Source organism: Thamnophis sirtalis, unplaced genomic scaffold (genome assembly GCF_051295495.1).
Source record: "Thamnophis sirtalis isolate CommonGarterSnake01/CBP01778 unplaced genomic scaffold, rThaSir2_p1.2 scaffold_10, whole genome shotgun sequence".
NCBI lineage: Eukaryota > Metazoa > Chordata > Lepidosauria > Squamata > Natricidae > Thamnophis > Thamnophis sirtalis.
In genome coordinates, this window is record NW_028261390.1 from 64,216,330 (window position 1) to 64,232,763 (window position 16,434).

The window sequence follows — 16,434 nt, forward strand, 5'->3', positions numbered from 1 at the left end:
AGGGACCTCTGAGGTTTTCTAGTCCAATCCTCTGATCGAGCAGAAAACCCTGTATCATTTTAGACAAATGTTGTCCAGTTTGTTTAGTTAAAAGTTAAAAGACAGTTATAAGTCAATTATTAACCATCTTTAAGAACCAGCTTGGATAATTTGTCTGCCAATAAAAAAATCAATCATTTCCTAAATTTACAGTTTGGTAAAATTAAGTTACTGTTATATAAAATCCATTTTTCTAGTATATTTAACAGCATTCTTAAATGATTTTTATTTTCTCTTTGAATGGCAGGTGAAGAAGGTAATTGTTTACTTGGGTAGAGATAAAACCATGCAGCTTTTGGAAGAGTTGGTGAGCGAATTACAGCTCACTGATCCCGTTAGTTCTGGAGTGACACATATGGATAATCCACCCTATTACCGTATCACTTCTAGTTACAAAATCCCTTCTGTCACCTCAGGTGAGACAATTACAACAAACTGTTTTCAACCTATCAGAACAGAGTTTCACTTCGCTGTTGGGCAACATCCAGGGATGCCCAGCTGTTTGGATCCAAAGGAGAATGAATATTTCAAAGTGGGCTTGGCTTGGCAAGTAAAGAAGCAGTGCCTTTTTTCTGGGTCTGCGCCTCAAATTTAGAAAGTTTGCCATCTGCCTGTTGAGCCATCCCATCCCCTTGGATGTAGATAGCTTTAGCAACCTACCGTATATGGTCGGGAAAAAAGGAAGCAGTATATGATTCTACTGGTTTATAGGTCTAAACTTTGGAGAGATCTCCTGCTGGCCATTGCAAGGCTTTTTTCTTTAGCATGCTTTATGTAAAACAGATGGGGAAGCGGTGGCTCAGTGGCTAAGACACTGAGCTTGTTGATCAGAAGTTCTGCAGTTTGGCAGTTCGAATCCCTAGCGCCGCATAGGAGTGAGCTCCCAATACTTGTCTCAGCTTCTGCCAACCTAGCAGTTTGAAAGCATGTAAAAAATGCAAGTAGAAAAATTGGGACCACCTTTGGTGGGAAGGTAACAGTGTTCCGTGTGCCTTCGGCGTCTAGTCATACTGGTCCCATGACCATGGAGATGTCTTCGAACAGTGCTGGCTCTTCGGCCTTGAAACAGAGATGAGCACTGCCCCCTAGAATCAGAAACGACCAGCACACATGTGCGAGGGGAACCTTTAACTTTACTTTATGTAAAACAGCCAATGACATTCTTACAAGAGACGATTTAAGAAAAAGAAAGTTTGTTGGAATAGTTAGCGCAAATTGCACGGTTGCTTGACTCTGGAGACTATATTTTTTCTTCTGTGTCTTACATAAACTTCTGGTTTTTAGTAGCCTGGCATGAGTGCTATTTTCTCAGTGTGAGACATCAACTGGAGAGAGAAGAGGAGAAGCATTTCAGTTGTGGCTTTGAAGGGCAGTTGTGGGGGCTGATGAGCTGACCTGGCTGCTAGCCAGAGCTCTTATAGGGAGATGTAGACACAGAAGTCATTGGTCCAGCCTGATATATAGGTGTTGGGGGCCTTGAGGGGAGCACCCACATTCTCAGTTCTACCTGCCAATCCGACCACAAATATATGAGAGGGGTGGTGGTGGTGGACACAGGGAGACTGAAAAAGAGGGGCTGGAGAGTAAAGTTACAAGACTGTGCAGAGCAGGTGTAAGTTCCTGGTGACAGAGGAAGAAAAGTCTATGGCCACCTTCTCTGGAGGAAGGGAACTGAAGTCCCAAAAAGACAACATCTTCATTTTGGTCTCTATAAAGGACTGAGCCGAGGTGGCGCAGTGGTTAAATGCAGCACTGCAGGCTACTTCAGCTGACTGCAGTTCTGCAGTTCGGCTGTTCAAATCTCACCGGCTCAGGGTTGACTCAGCCTTCCATCCTTCCGAGGTGGGTAAAATGAGGACCCAGATTGTTGTTGGGGGCAATATGCTGACTCTGTAAACCGCTTAGACAGGGCTGAAAGCCCTATGAAGCGGTATATAAGTCTAACTGCTATTGCTACTTGGCAGAAAGGGTCTTTCCTAAGAAAAGGTCTTCTCTTAACATAGGAGAAGGTGGTTGATTGAGCAAATCCAGGCAAAACACATAAACAATAATCCAGCATATTCTTTTATTTTTACTTTCTTGATAGTCCCAGAAACCGGATGGAGTGGCGCGAAGGGAGAGGAAATAAAGCAGTTAATAGGACAGCTGGAGGGGTATAGACTCTTAAGGGAGAGAAAGAATTCTGACACCTGAATTGCATTGTAAATAGCTTCACTATATATTTAAAAAAAGAAAGAGAGAAAAGTGTGAAAGCCTTCTGATTAGCTGGGTCAATTGCCAACCTTTCAAACCAAAAATACCTTTAATTCAAAATGAACCCCATCACTCTGTGACAAAAATTCATTCTATAACCTGTATTTGGCAGGAAGCTAGTTCAGCAGAGCTCATATGGAAATCATAAAATGGAGACAGAAATGAAAGAAAGCAGGTCACAATACCACAGAAATCCTCTTAGCTGGATAGTAGGGTTTATTCCTTCACTGGACCATTAACTGCTCAGTGGATTGGTCCAGAGGTGATATTCAGCAGGTTCTGACGAGTTCTGGAGAACCAGTAGTGGACATTTTGAGTAGTTCGGAGAACCGCTATATACCACCACTGAGTGGCCCTATTCTCTGTCTCCCAAGTCCCAGGTGATCGGGAGGGAATGGAGATTTTGCAGTAACCTTCCCCTGAAGTGGGGAGGGAATGGAGAGTTTACAGTACCCTTCCCCTGCCACGCCCACCAAGCCATGCCACGTCCACTAAGCCACGCCCACAGAACCAGTAGTAAAAAAATGTGAATCCCACCACTGGATTGGTCTTTGAAAACACATGGAAGACATCACTTCAGTCTGCTAAGTAGAACCATTACACCCTGCCTTGTGAAATTATTTTAGAACTTTTTAAATTATTGTACTTTTATTTAGAATTATGTATAACACCTCTAAATTATTTGGGGAGGATTATTGTTCTGTGGTAGTGGCAATTATGATGATTTATCAGAGTTTCAAATAGCTTTCAGGAATTCTGTCTTGCAGTTATTACTGCATTCATTGCAAATGTACCACTCTTAATTTTCAGGAACTACTTCCAGTAGCAATACAATGGTGGCACCCACAGATGGTAATCACAATAAGCTTACAAAAGATAGTATTGATGAAAGGTAAGAAGGACTTAGAAGATTTGAAATACTGATTTTTTTTAAGTAAAACCTTCATAAGTCTAACTAATAATGCCTAAACTGATACTTCATTAGATGTTGATGACAGCATAATATAGTCGCTGATAATGACTCTGTATGTATTTGTATTGTGAATGCCAGCCTATCAAATTGGCTTTTTGTTGTGTAGATAAAAGAGATACCTAATCCTACCCTCTATTGTGGGAATAGAGAATTTGAGACTTGTCTTTTTAAGACCGGTTTCAGTCCACGGTTCGTGGACAGGCACTGGGCCGCAGCATGCCAGAAACTGGGCCGCATAAACAAGCAAAGCCCCATTCGGTCTGCGGAAAAAGCTCTCTCCATAGAATCAGTTCCTGGTGCCCAAAAGGTTGGGGGCGGAGGTGTTTAAGAAAACTGAAGGAGTGGGAATTGAGTTGGGAGAAAGCATGGAACTAAACTTTTCCATATTGCCTGTGATTATATTTTGGGTGTGCCTAGCATCCAGGTAACTGAGATAGTGTGAACATTTTTTTCAAAGGGATTGTGGTTAATGGCTGTGTACATCTAATGTTTTTGTTTCTCCATACAACATTTAATGTTGAATCTTATGCGTTCAATAAAACCTATAAAATGTATTTATAATTTTATCACACTCTAAGAAATTGAAGCACACTCTCTTGACAGCAAGCGGTTTAGTCTGAATAGTTTTTATGAAATAAAGGGCACATAAATTATTTTTCAATAACACGTTTGATTGGATAAACATTCCAGCTACATGGAAGAATAGAAATGTGGTCTTTGATAACACTATTACTGTGTTTATTCCTTTAGCTACATCCATCTGGATATCTATAGTGGATTGAACAGTAATCTGAACCGCCAGCATCACCGGCTAGAATCTCGATACAGCAGCAGTTCAGGAGGCTCATATGAAGAAGAAAAAAGTAGTTCAATCTTTTATTTTCTTTAAACAATCCAAGGTTTAACTGGTACATGCACGAATTTTGTTAACTGATAAACTTTGTAGAAAACTCTATTATCTTTTTATCTGTCGTGGCAACGAAAGTTATGTTCATTCAGCTAAATCCCATCTGCTGAATTGTTTAATATTTCTTTGTACCGTACATTGGGGGACGCTATTATGTTACTTGGCAAAGAATAGTGTCATTATATACCATAGCATTCTTCAAAATGAAAAAGGTCTTCTGCAGTCACGACATAAGCCTAAGACTGAAAACCAGGCTTGTCCGATGTTGCATCTTTTCTATCCTGCTCTATGGAGTAGAGACTCGGTCTCTGACAGAACGCCACTCAAAGAGACTAGAAGTATTTGAAACGTGGATTTCCAGACGGATGTTAAATATAAGCTGGGCTGACAAAATCACAAATGAGGAGGGGATAAGCCACCTGGGAAAGCCAAGGGAAATCATCAAAGCAATTAAAAAAAAGAAAGTAGAATATTTTGGACATGTGATGCAACACCCGGAAAAATATGGCAAACTTCACTTAATCCTCCAGGGAAAAATTGAAGGCAAACGAGGTCCAGGCAGAAGAAGAACATCATGGCTTCAAAATCTAAGGGACTGGTTTGGACAAAACTCAGCAGCACTTTTTTCGCGCGGCTGTTGACAAAAATAGAATTGCCAACAAGACGGATATGGCACAAGATGACAGATATGGCACACGAAGGAAAAGAATTATATACCATATTACATGGCATATGTGCATACCTTAAATATGTATTTAAAGTACCTTCCTTCTATGACACTTTGACAATTTGAGCTACCCTTAATTTAGGGAAGGCAGGGAGGATGTAGCAATCAGATCCACATGTTTTTACTTGATTTTCAGAACTGATCGTTACAATCCCCCCCCCCCCCCCGCCCCAATTCAGTCGGGCGTTAGACTTTGATGCCTATTGCTTTCAGGAATACAGGTAGTCTTTGACTCACAATGATTTGTTTAGCGATCATTCAAAGTTAACAATGATACCGAAAGAGTGTCTTATGACCTTTTTCACACTTACAACCATCACAACACCCCCATGGTCACATGATCACAATTCAAATTCTTGGCCACTGACTCATATGTATGATGTTTGCAGTGCGCCAGGATCATGTGACCTTCTGACAAGCCAAGTCAATGGGGAAGCCAGATTCACTGAACAACCGTGGGACTATCTTAACAATTGCAGTGATTCACTTAGCAACTGTGGCAAGAAAGGTTATAAAATGGGACAAAATTCACTTCACAAATGTCTCACTTAGCAATAGAAATTTTGGGTTTAATTGTGCTCATGAGTCAAGGACTACCTGTATGTAAATACTGTTTTGATGTAGTGAATCCTGAATACACCCACAATTTTGGAATACAAGACAATGTTAACTCAGTATGAGAAATACAGAAAATACAGCATGCATATTTGAAAATAATATATTTCAATTAATGTAATTATATACAGTTGAAATATCTAACTCAAGATAATAATACTTTTCACAGGTGATTCGATGCCATTGTATTCGAGCTGGCGACTTAAAGTGATGGAACACAACGAAGGAGAGCCGTTACCTTTTCCACCTTCAGGGGGTTGTTGGTCACCATTGGTGGATTATTTGCCCGAAACATCATCTCCTGGCATGTCTCTTCATAGGTAAGCAATATAAATAAGATGCTCCCAAATCCCTCTGAATATAAAGTACCTAAAAGAGATTGTAGCACAGTACTTTCCTTTCAGGAAAAGAAAGGAAGAAATTAAGAGGTTGTGTCTTTCTTCTAAGAAATGTATAAGATTTGTGGGGAAATGACTCATCCTGCTTCCAGATTATCCTTGTTTTTTGAGAATGGAATCTTCACGGTTTATATTTCAAGACAGAAGCTTTTTAAAAAAAATTGTTTTGGTAACTTGTATAGAAGGAATCTTTCCACAAGACTCTTATTGTTTTTCTGGCCTTTTATTAGCTGATCTAAGCTGTATAAGATAGGGATGTGGTGGCTCAGTGGCTAAGATGCTGAGCTTGTCGATTGAAAGTTCAGCAGTTCGAATTCCTAGTGCCCCGTAAGAGAGTGAGCTCCCGTTACTTGTCCCAGCTTCTGTCAATTTAGCAGTTCGAAAGCACGTAAAAAATGCAAATAGAAAAATAGGAACCACTTTTGGTGGGAAGGTAACAACGTTCCATGCGCCTTCGGCGTTTAGTCATGCCGGCCACATGACCACGGAGACGTCTTCAGACAGCGCTGGTTTTTCAGCTTTGAAACAGAGATGAGCACTGCCCCCTAGAGTCGGGAACAACTAGCACATATGTGCGAGGGGAACCTTTACCTTTAAACTATATAAACATTGAATGTTGTGCCTCCTGCCTCTCCAGATATGAATCATTTATTTCCCCTGCTTAAAGCCTTCATACAGTAGCCTCTTCATCTCAGCCATACAATGCAGGGCAGCTTTGCTTTATATTTCTTTATGCTCTGAGTTGTGCTGGCATTAAGCATCATTACTTCTTTATTGAGACAACTAATATTTCTTTTATTATCATCTATCTATTTATTTAATAAGTGAGAAACAGATCATTGTCGTAGTTACCGTAATATATATCTTAAAATACCTAAAATCTTTTAATATTGTCAGTCTGTCCTGAGAGGACCAAATTTGTTTGTATAGTAGCAATTCTAATGTAAATGGTTATATAAATATGATGCTAATTTTTCAATTGTATTTTATAATTTCAATACATTCCGCTGACACACATACCCCATTAACTTAATTGATATCTCTTCTTTGGTTTATAGGTGTAACATAGCAGTGATTCTATTGACTGACCTAATAATTGATCATAGTGTAAAGGTAGATTGGGGAAATTATTTGCATCTCTTGCTTCATGCCATTTTTATAGGTAAGTAAGCTTCTATTAAAATTGGGAAGCATTGTTAATTACCACGTTTTATGGTCTTGCAGGTAAAATATTTAATACCAAAGGGATAATTTTATTTAAAATAAACCAAACTTGAAGAGCAAGGGTTACCCAAATTTTCAGTCAGCATAGCAATGGCCTAAAAGACTGACGTCTCAGGAAGAACAATTGTTTTTATATTTAATAAAAATAAGTATACCATAGCAAGTAAGGAAAAATAATTTTGTAAGAATTCTTATCTCTTGAGTGTATGACAACAGTAAATAGCGAAGAGGACCAAGCATGTTCCTTTTAAATGAACATTTAATTCATTAGCAACAGTAACATACGCATACATAATTTGATTACATGCATTTTTGCCCTTGGATGTAGGTCTTGATCATCACCATCCAGAAGTATACGAACACTGTAAACGCCTCATGTTGCATTTATTGATAGTGATGGGCTCTAACAGCAGTGTCCAGGATGTGGCTTCTATCCTTCTCAGGAACAAGGAGTTTAATGAACCCCGGGTGCTCACCATCAAACAAATAGCACATTTGGATTGCATCTTCACAGGTACCTTCAGTCTTCTAAATAGTCCACATGGTAATTGGGAGACCAATGGGGGGGGGGGGGCAGTTCAACAAGACTTAAAGCGCCCTCTATTCATAATAATGAAAATAAAACTACAGATAGTCCTCAACTTACCACAGTTCACTTAACGATTTGGATTAACAGCGACCTTTTAAAAAAGTCAATTCCAACCGAAATTCATACTTACCACTGTTACCCTACCCCAGCACTCATGTGATTGCAATTTGGGTGCTTGGCAACTGCCAACAGTCAATGTTAGCATCCTCTGGTCAAATGAATACAATTTGCGATGTTTCCAGCAATTTTATTGGTTTCCAACAAAAAGTGCCATTGGCTAACCTGGATTCGCACTTATAACTGTTTCGGAACATTCCCATTAAATTAGAAAAGAGTTTTTTAAAGATTTTGAATCAATTGGTTTCTAAATTTATATGGCTGGGGGAAAAAACAAGAATAAAACTCAAAGCTATGCAAGATACTAAGGAAAAAGGAGGATTTGGCGTACCGGATTGGGAACTTTATTATACTGCAGCCATTCTAACATGGTTAAAAGAATGGATAATGTTGAGAAATAAAAGATTACTCAAATTGGAAGGTCATGACCTCCAAGCCGGATGGCATGCCTTCCTATGGTATGAAAAAGGATCTGCGCATAAATATTTTTATAGACACTACATCAGACAGTCCCTGTTATTAGTATGGAACAAAATTAAACATGCCCACTATACTGAAATGCCCATTTGGCTATCTATGATGAAAGCATACATACACCCAAATTTAATTAACATGGAAAAAATAGTTACATTCAAAGATTTATTGAACAGACAGGAGGAGATAAAAATTAGACTAGAATTGGCATCACAAGGGGTACAACTAGAATGGTGGTCTTATTTACAGATACAATCAAGGTTTGCACAGGATAAGAAAAAGGAAGGTATTGCCAAAGATTACACAATATTAGATAAACTTCTGATAGAGGCAGAAGACAGGTTGATCAAAGTGCTGTATAGATTTTTGTTGGAATATAAACTTGAGGAAGAACATGTGAAAGAAAATATGGTCGCCTGGGCAAAACATTTTGGTTATAATGTGGAATTGGCTAAATGGGAAAAACTTTCGATACTTAATCGGAAACTAACAATGGCCACAACTTATAAAGAACATCTGTATGAGATGTTCTACAGATGGCATCTTCCCCCAGCACAGCTCTCCAAAATGTTTAAAAATTTGGCCCCAAATTGTTAGAAGTGCAAAAAAACACCAGGCACTTTTTATCATGTGTGGTGGACATGCAATGAGGCAAAAAGATACTGGAAAATGGTATAATCATAATTGGAACAAATGGTGGGAGATCAATTTTTGTTCAAAACAGATATTTTTCTCCTAGGCATAATACCAGAGGGGTATAGGAAAGATGTGCTTTATCTAATTATACATACGGTATACGAACTGTGGCGCGTATAACTTATGCGCAGTATTGGAAAAAAGAAAATACACCATCACAGTTAGATATATTTAGAAAAAAATTGGCCTGTGCAGAAACAGATAGTCTCACCCTTGAACTAAAAAATAAAGGGGAATCAGAATATTTTGAAGTTTGGAACATTTTATTATTGGTATAAGACAAGGTGACAAGACTGGAACAAACTATAAATAATGTAATTGGATAGAAGGATAGATAATGTATTAAGTAGGCTAACAGTTATTGGCTGAGATTATTTGTATATAATGTGATTGTATAGTCAGTTCGACTTTGCGATGCTTTAATGTTTTAAATGTAAAAACAATAAAAATATATTTTTTAAAAAGACTTAAAGCGCCCTGCATTCATAATAATGAAAATTAAACTATAGGTAGTCCTCAATTTACCACCATTCACTTCATAACGGTTTGGTTTAACAGTGACCTTTTAAAAAAGTCAATTCGAAATTCATACTTATCACCGTTACCCTACCCCCAGCATTCATGTGATTGCAATTTGGGTACTTGGCAACTGGCAACAGCCAATTTTAGCATTCTCTGGTCAAATGAACACAATTTGCGATGTTTCCAGCAATTTTGTTGGTTTCCAACAAAAGATGCCATTGGCTAATCTGGATTTACACTTATAACTGCGTGGATCAATTTAAGACCACAATAAAAATCAGATTCTATCACATGATGACTCAAATTATGGCTGCAATGACTTACAACATAAATTCCAATCCCAATTACCATTGTAAGTGGAGGACTATATGGAAAAGCTATTTCACAGCAATATGTTAGAAATTCTGTCTCTTGAATAGGTAATTGATAAAGCTACATTACTCAGTAACTCTTTAATATTTTTAAAACAAACTTGATCAAGGCGAGTCGGTCTCTCAGATCTAAGAACCTAAGACATTTACTGTAGTAAGAAATATAAGAATCATTAAGTTGATTATCTAGAAATCTTTATAGCATTGTTTAATTTGTTATTTAAATCAGGAAAATACGAAGAATAATTAAAAGTTCATTTTATTTTTGAAGAGCAGACTAATGCAACAGAGTAAAGCTTCACTGTTTCAAAAATTTAATAGTCTGTTAATAGAATTGTTTGAAGAATTCTTAATTCCCAGTTCCAGTATAGGATATTTTCTCCAGACAATTTTTTAAATATTTATAGTAATGAATTCAGAGTCAGTTTTTAATAAATAGTAGTTTTCCCTGTATAGTGAATATAGGAAGGGATGCAGTGGGCTCATAGGTTGTTCAGCTAGAAATTTGTTGATTATTTCATTTTGCAATCCTTTTTTTGGCACATGACACTATTTTTCAACAGGTGGCAGCACCTCACTATCAAATATAATTATGTAGAATTGTTAATCATGTATGTCTATTTTTTATGTTATTCATATGTATTAAATAAGACTGATCTTACAACTTTCTATTTTCCCAAAAAACTTATTTGGGGTGGCTGTACACAAAAAGTACCAGATTGGGCTTCTTCCTTAGAATGGGATGTTGTTGGGATGTACGAAACACTCCAAATTTAAAATATTCAAAGTTTGAAATAGCAGTTTTCTTAAGGTGGGCTAATATTGGGCTAAAATAATGAAGTATAAAGAAATCAGAATATGTTCTGGAATTTTTGAAAAGTCAGTGTGAAGATTTTAAGAATGGTAATTATGTCTTTCTGTAATTAGGTGTTAATGATTTTATACCAGATCACCAGCCCTCTCCAATGACAGACTCAGGACTCAGTTCAAGTTCTACCTCTTCTAGCATCAGTTTAGGAAATACAAGCGCTGCCATTTCTCAGATGCAAAGCACCATTCTCAATGAAGTTGATCTTTCAGGAGAACAAGATGAAAAAATGAAGTCACTTATGGAGTTTATTACTTCAAGGTAACATTTAAATGATGGCATTTACTCAGCTGTATAGAAATGCATACATTTTCAAAAATGTGCTGAGCTCTTGCTCAATATAATTTCATAATACTGTGAAATAGTCAGCATTACTGAGCTTTTGGTTCCATGGAAATGGTATCTGAGTTAGTGAATTTTGTTAAGAATGGATTGCCTCACTTCGTAAATTTTAGGAGTAAAACTTTTATCTTCCTTGTAGGACGAAATTATGGTTAGGGCTTCTTTAATCCCGTTCTTAAATTTAATGGCAGAGTTTGTTTTAGAAAATAATGTAGTAATTTAACTTGCAGCAACGAATATCTATGATTATTGTATGTTTGTAAAAGCAAGCATGTTTTTTTATATTTGAAAAGCTATAACTCTTCTAAAAGAGCCGCTTGATAAATAATCAGGGAATCAAAACATAAGGCTTCAATGCAGATAATGAATTATTTTTAACAAATGAATTTCTGGTTTGATTATTTTTTTCTATCTGTAGAAAACGTGGGCCACTTTGGAATCATGAAGATGTTTCAGCAAAGAATCCAAGCATAAAGAGTGCTGAGTTGTTAACTATATTTCTAAAGCATGTTGTTTCTGTATTCAAACAGTCAAGTTCAGGTATGTTTTGAAAACTTTCAATTTGCTATGATCAGTACATGCTGTAAATTTAGCAGTTTAAAGAAGGAACGTGTTTCATTTAGGTTTTCCTCTTCCAAAATAAAAATAAATGTTCAATATGTTTCTGTACATTTTGCTAAAATAAATTGTCTGAAATGGTTTAGGGTCTCCTGCTTGAGCAGGGGGTTGGACTAGAAGACCTCCAAGGTCCCTTCCAGCTCTATTCTGATTGATTGATAATTAATTGTAGGCACTATTAACGTTCACTTTTTCTTGCAGTTGGATTCCAGCTGGAGCAGCATCTTAGTGAAGTTGCTCTGCAGACTGCACTTTCTTGCTCTTCTCGACACTATGCTGGAAGATCTTTTCAGATTTTCAGAGCACTGAAGCAGCCTCTTTCAGCAAATACGCTTTCTGATATTCTCTCCAGGCTTGTAGAAACTGTTGGAGATGCGGGAGAAGAAGCTCAGGTATTTCGCTTTTCAAAAAAATTACAAGCAGATAATTTTGAGTTGAACATTAAATGAAGATTTATGCCTGGGGAATATTACATATTTATAGAGCATGGCATCATAACAAATCGCTTTGAACTTTTAAAAGTTATAGATTGTTAGGTTTTTTTTTGCAATCAAAAATTTTTTTGCACCAGTGTCAGATAATTTGTAGTCCTAAAATGATTTACAGACACAAACTCCCTAGTTCCTGCTTCTTAGAGCCTCTGATGTCTGGTAAAAATCAATAGCATGACTTTCTTCCATTTTTGAGGCACGAATGAATGAAAATTGTAGTGTAACTTTATGCATATTATAAATAGCAAGTTCTCGATAGCCTATCTATATGTACATGTTACTTAATCTACTCTCAGACTGTGATTTATTCATTCAAAATGTTAAAGAAGCTCTAGATCAGGGGTACCAAACTGGATTTCTTCAAGGGTCAGATCAGCATTGTAGTTGTCCTTCGCAGGCTGGCCGGGGAGACCAAACAGACACCTCCTGCAGCACCCTGCCAGACAAAATGGGGAATGGGGGGCTGTGTGTTCTCCACATACATCCCATTTTGTCCAGCACGAAGCATCCATCCTGTCTCTCCCCCTGTGGTGCATGGACCCCCATGCCCTGTTTTCACTAACAGAGGCACTGCGGGCCAATCCTTTGTTATTTCAAGGCCATCCCATGGGCCAGATCTAAGCACCCCGCAGGCCAGATTCAGCCCCTGGGCCTTGAGTTTGAAACCCCTGCTCTAGATCAACCTGGGAATGATTGATCTATTTTCATATAAACATTTGTGGACCGTGTCTACCTTATTAGATGGATAGAATAAGTTCTGTAAGAATGCTTTTTTAAGTACAAACAGTTGTAGAAAAATTAAGGAAAACAGATGGGTGCTAGGCAGGATTGCCATTTGTTCGGCAACCTGTTCTGTTGAAATATATATATTGAATATTATATTTTATCAATGAAACATTAATACAGTTACTTGAGTTTCAATGCTTTTCAATGTATCTGGTTTATAAATTGCCTGTGTGCTGATTTGCTGTTTATAGGGTTTTGTCATCGAACTGCTTCTTACATTGGAGTCAGCTGTGGATACATTGGCAGACACCATGAAGCATTACGATCTTCTCACTGCACTTTCCCAGTAAGACTGTTTTGTGTTAGCTTTCTGTAGTATGCATCTAAAATTCTTTTTACAATATTTGGGCTAGACTTTCTTTCAAATCATTGGGAATATACAGGCCTTTCACTCATTGGTTTAGACAGGAGTTAAAAATATGCCTCTGTTTAAAGTGGGGTGTTTAAATGCCAGTGTCTGCAGTAAGGGTCAAGGAGTGGCAGGATGACAACAGCAGTGGCGCAATAACTTAAGTCATGTTCCTTTTGTACATGCTGGAATGGAGCTTGTTTTGACATGCTACTTTTGTTACAATGAAAGCAGCAAAGTCATGCAGACATTGCTGAAAATAAGACACCTATGATTTAAATAAATATGCAATACATAATTTTAATAGTTTAGTTGCCAATCATGAACATTCCATTTTTAAGTTTTTCCATTTCCTTTTTATTTCATTGTGTTATTCTTCTTAAAAGTTCAAAAATTTTAAAAAAATTGACTTAAGCAGTTAATGAATTTTAGGAAGCAAATTTATCTGCTTTGTACAGTGGCTTAGTACAAGTATTCCCAACCCCTGGACTGGTACCGGTCTGTGGCATGTCAGGAACCAGTCCATGCAGATAGTGGGTGAACAAGCAAAGCTTCATTTGCACATGCACAGGATCTAGATTGCATGTGAGACCAGCACCACTCCAGACCATGGAAAAACTCTCTTCCACACAACCGATACCTTGTGCCAGAAAGGTTGTGGAACACTGTCCTAGTATACTTACTTGGCGGTTTGAATCCCTAGCACCGCGTAATGGAGTGAGCTCTTGTTACTTGTCCCAGCTTCTGCCAACCTAGCAGTTTGAAAGCATGTAAAAATGCAAGTAGAAAAATAGAGACCACCTTTGGTGGGAAGGTAACTGTGTTCCGTGCGCCTTCAGTGTTTAGTCATGCCAGCCACATGACCACGGAGACGTCTTCGGACAGCGCTGGCTCTTCGGCTTTGAAGCGGAGCACAGCCCCCTAGAGTCAGGAACGACTAGCACATATGTGCGAGGGGAACCTTTACCTTAATGTTACTTCTCTGTATTTGAAACTGAGGGATGTTATCAACTTTTTTCTTAATTATTAATGGTTTTGAGGTGAGGAATGTGACTTTTATGTGCCGTATTCTCTTTTCGTTTTAGTGCTTCCTATTATGACCCATTACTGGGGAACAAATATGCAGCAAACAGAAAGAGCACCGGTCAGATAAACCTAAGCACAAGTCGTGGTAACTCTGGCAACTTTGTAGGCTATTACAGTCACGTGAAAAGCAATTCTTTGCGACTGAGTTTGATAGGTGAAAGGAAGAATGACCGACGGAGGAGCAACACGCTGGATATAATGGATGGAAGGATAAATCACTCCAACAGCTTAGCAAGGACTAGAAGCCTTTCCTCCCTGAAAGAGGGAGGAATGCACGATGTGCAACCTACTACTGATCCTGTCAATCTGATGGCCACCATATTCTGGATTGCAGCCTCTTTGCTGGAATCAGATTATGAATATGAATACCTCTTGGCTCTCAGGCTCCTCAATAAACTTCTTGTTCATTTGCCTCTGGATAAACCTGAGAGCAGGGAGAAGATTGAACAGATGCAGAGCAAATTAAAATGGAATAACTTTCCAGGCCTTCAGCAGTTATTCCTGAAGGGCTTCACCTCTGTGTCGACCCAAGAAATGACAGTTCATTTACTTAGCAAACTCATTACAGTTTCCAAGCATATGTTGGTGGATCCATCCCAAGTAGCAGGTATTTTTTAAAACGTTTTGGGAACTAGACTGTCCAGAATCGTGAGTTGATGTAGGGATGGTTTCATGTGTTTTGTTACTAGATTTGTTATTGGATTTAAAGTGTATCCTTCCTATTCAAGACTGCTTCCAAAATTAGAAATGATAAAGTGTAAAATTGATATCATTTAAATGGAGATAAAATTAAAATGCATTTTGTTTCCCCAGGGGGCCTGACAGGAATGTTATTAGATAGATGAGGTTCTGAAAGGGGGGACCCTAACAATGGCCTCCCCTTCAGATAGTGCCTAAGCCATTTACAGCTTTTAAAGCCAGTGTCAGCATCTTAAACTGTATCTAGCAGTGCTAGGGCAAAACTTTCAGTAAAGCCACACTAGGATTTCACCAGCTTCTGACTTTCAATCTTGCTGTTGCATTTTATGTTGGCTGCATTTTCTGGACACTTCAGGAACAGCCTGAAATGCACCAAGCGGTAGTTAAGAAAGGCTGCAGATGGGCTATATTGCTAAGGTTGTCCAGCTCACGAAGAGTTACAATTTGTATACTTGTAATTCTCCCAGTAGGTGGAGACATCAGCCAGACATGGGTTATCTTGGTCAGTATCCAATAGGACTGAGTCTACCAAATGATAAGTCACGCCCTCCATGCTAGCTCCTCCCAGCTTAGACTCAGTCCTATCCTTGGACTGGCTGTGTCTGTTGATCTCTCCACTAGGGTTTTCTACTAATTTGATAATATTTTATTCTAAATCCCTTCTAATTCGACTTATTGGCTATTCCAAATTCCAATCTTACTGAATTTCATCGGTTCGGAGCTTGGGGGCAGGATTATGGCCAGGAGCCGCTCCCTGGCCTCAGTGGGTCATCAGAGGGATGTCTGTATGAGGTGTCCCTGCTGTAGGTGTTATTTGGAAACCTCATCATAACCAGAGGCCAAAGGCACTCCCAAATTGGCATCCTGTTCTTTCTCGGGATATGCATCCTTATCCAAAATGGACTTTGCTTCAATCCCTGCATGCAACATTCTCCATACCAATAGCACCTCAGTCTTGTTTGGATTTCATTCCGGGGTTGTTTTCCCCTCATCCATTATTAAGTTTAGGAAACGTTCACAGGCAATTATTGCTTCTTCAGAATTAGATGTCAAGAGGCAATAGAATTCGTATTATCAGCATTCCATGTTCTGTCTCAGCAGTTCCACATTAAACAAATAGGAGACCATATAAGAACCCTGTGAGGCACTCTAGATAAATAGCACTTAGCAATAGGACTTAGACTTATATCCCGCTTCGCATTGCTTTACAGCCCTCTAAGCGGTTGGCAGAGTCAGCCTCTTGCGCCCAACAATCTGGGTCTTCATTTTACCCAGCTCGGAAGGAAGGAA

At 38.5% G+C, this 16,434-nt stretch overlaps 1 protein-coding gene across 7 annotated transcripts in view; it reads left to right on the plus strand.

The window, feature by feature from the left end:
- Positions 1-16,434, plus strand: part of FRYL (FRY like transcription coactivator) — a 156,118-nt gene that overhangs the window by 105,013 nt on the left and 34,671 nt on the right. For all 7 annotated transcript variants that reach the window (XM_087724769.1, XM_087724772.1, XM_087724770.1 and 4 more), the window contains 11 exons: positions 287-455; positions 3,103-3,184; positions 4,016-4,128; positions 5,684-5,834; positions 6,971-7,074; positions 7,465-7,650; positions 10,833-11,034; positions 11,534-11,655; positions 11,935-12,125; positions 13,202-13,296; positions 14,445-15,052. In XM_087724769.1, coding sequence (XP_087580895.1) covers positions 287-455; positions 3,103-3,184; positions 4,016-4,128; positions 5,684-5,834; positions 6,971-7,074; positions 7,465-7,650; positions 10,833-11,034; positions 11,534-11,655; positions 11,935-12,125; positions 13,202-13,296; positions 14,445-15,052 — 2,023 coding nt within the window. The remainder of the gene's footprint in view (positions 1-286; positions 456-3,102; positions 3,185-4,015; positions 4,129-5,683; positions 5,835-6,970; positions 7,075-7,464; positions 7,651-10,832; positions 11,035-11,533; positions 11,656-11,934; positions 12,126-13,201; positions 13,297-14,444; positions 15,053-16,434) is intronic.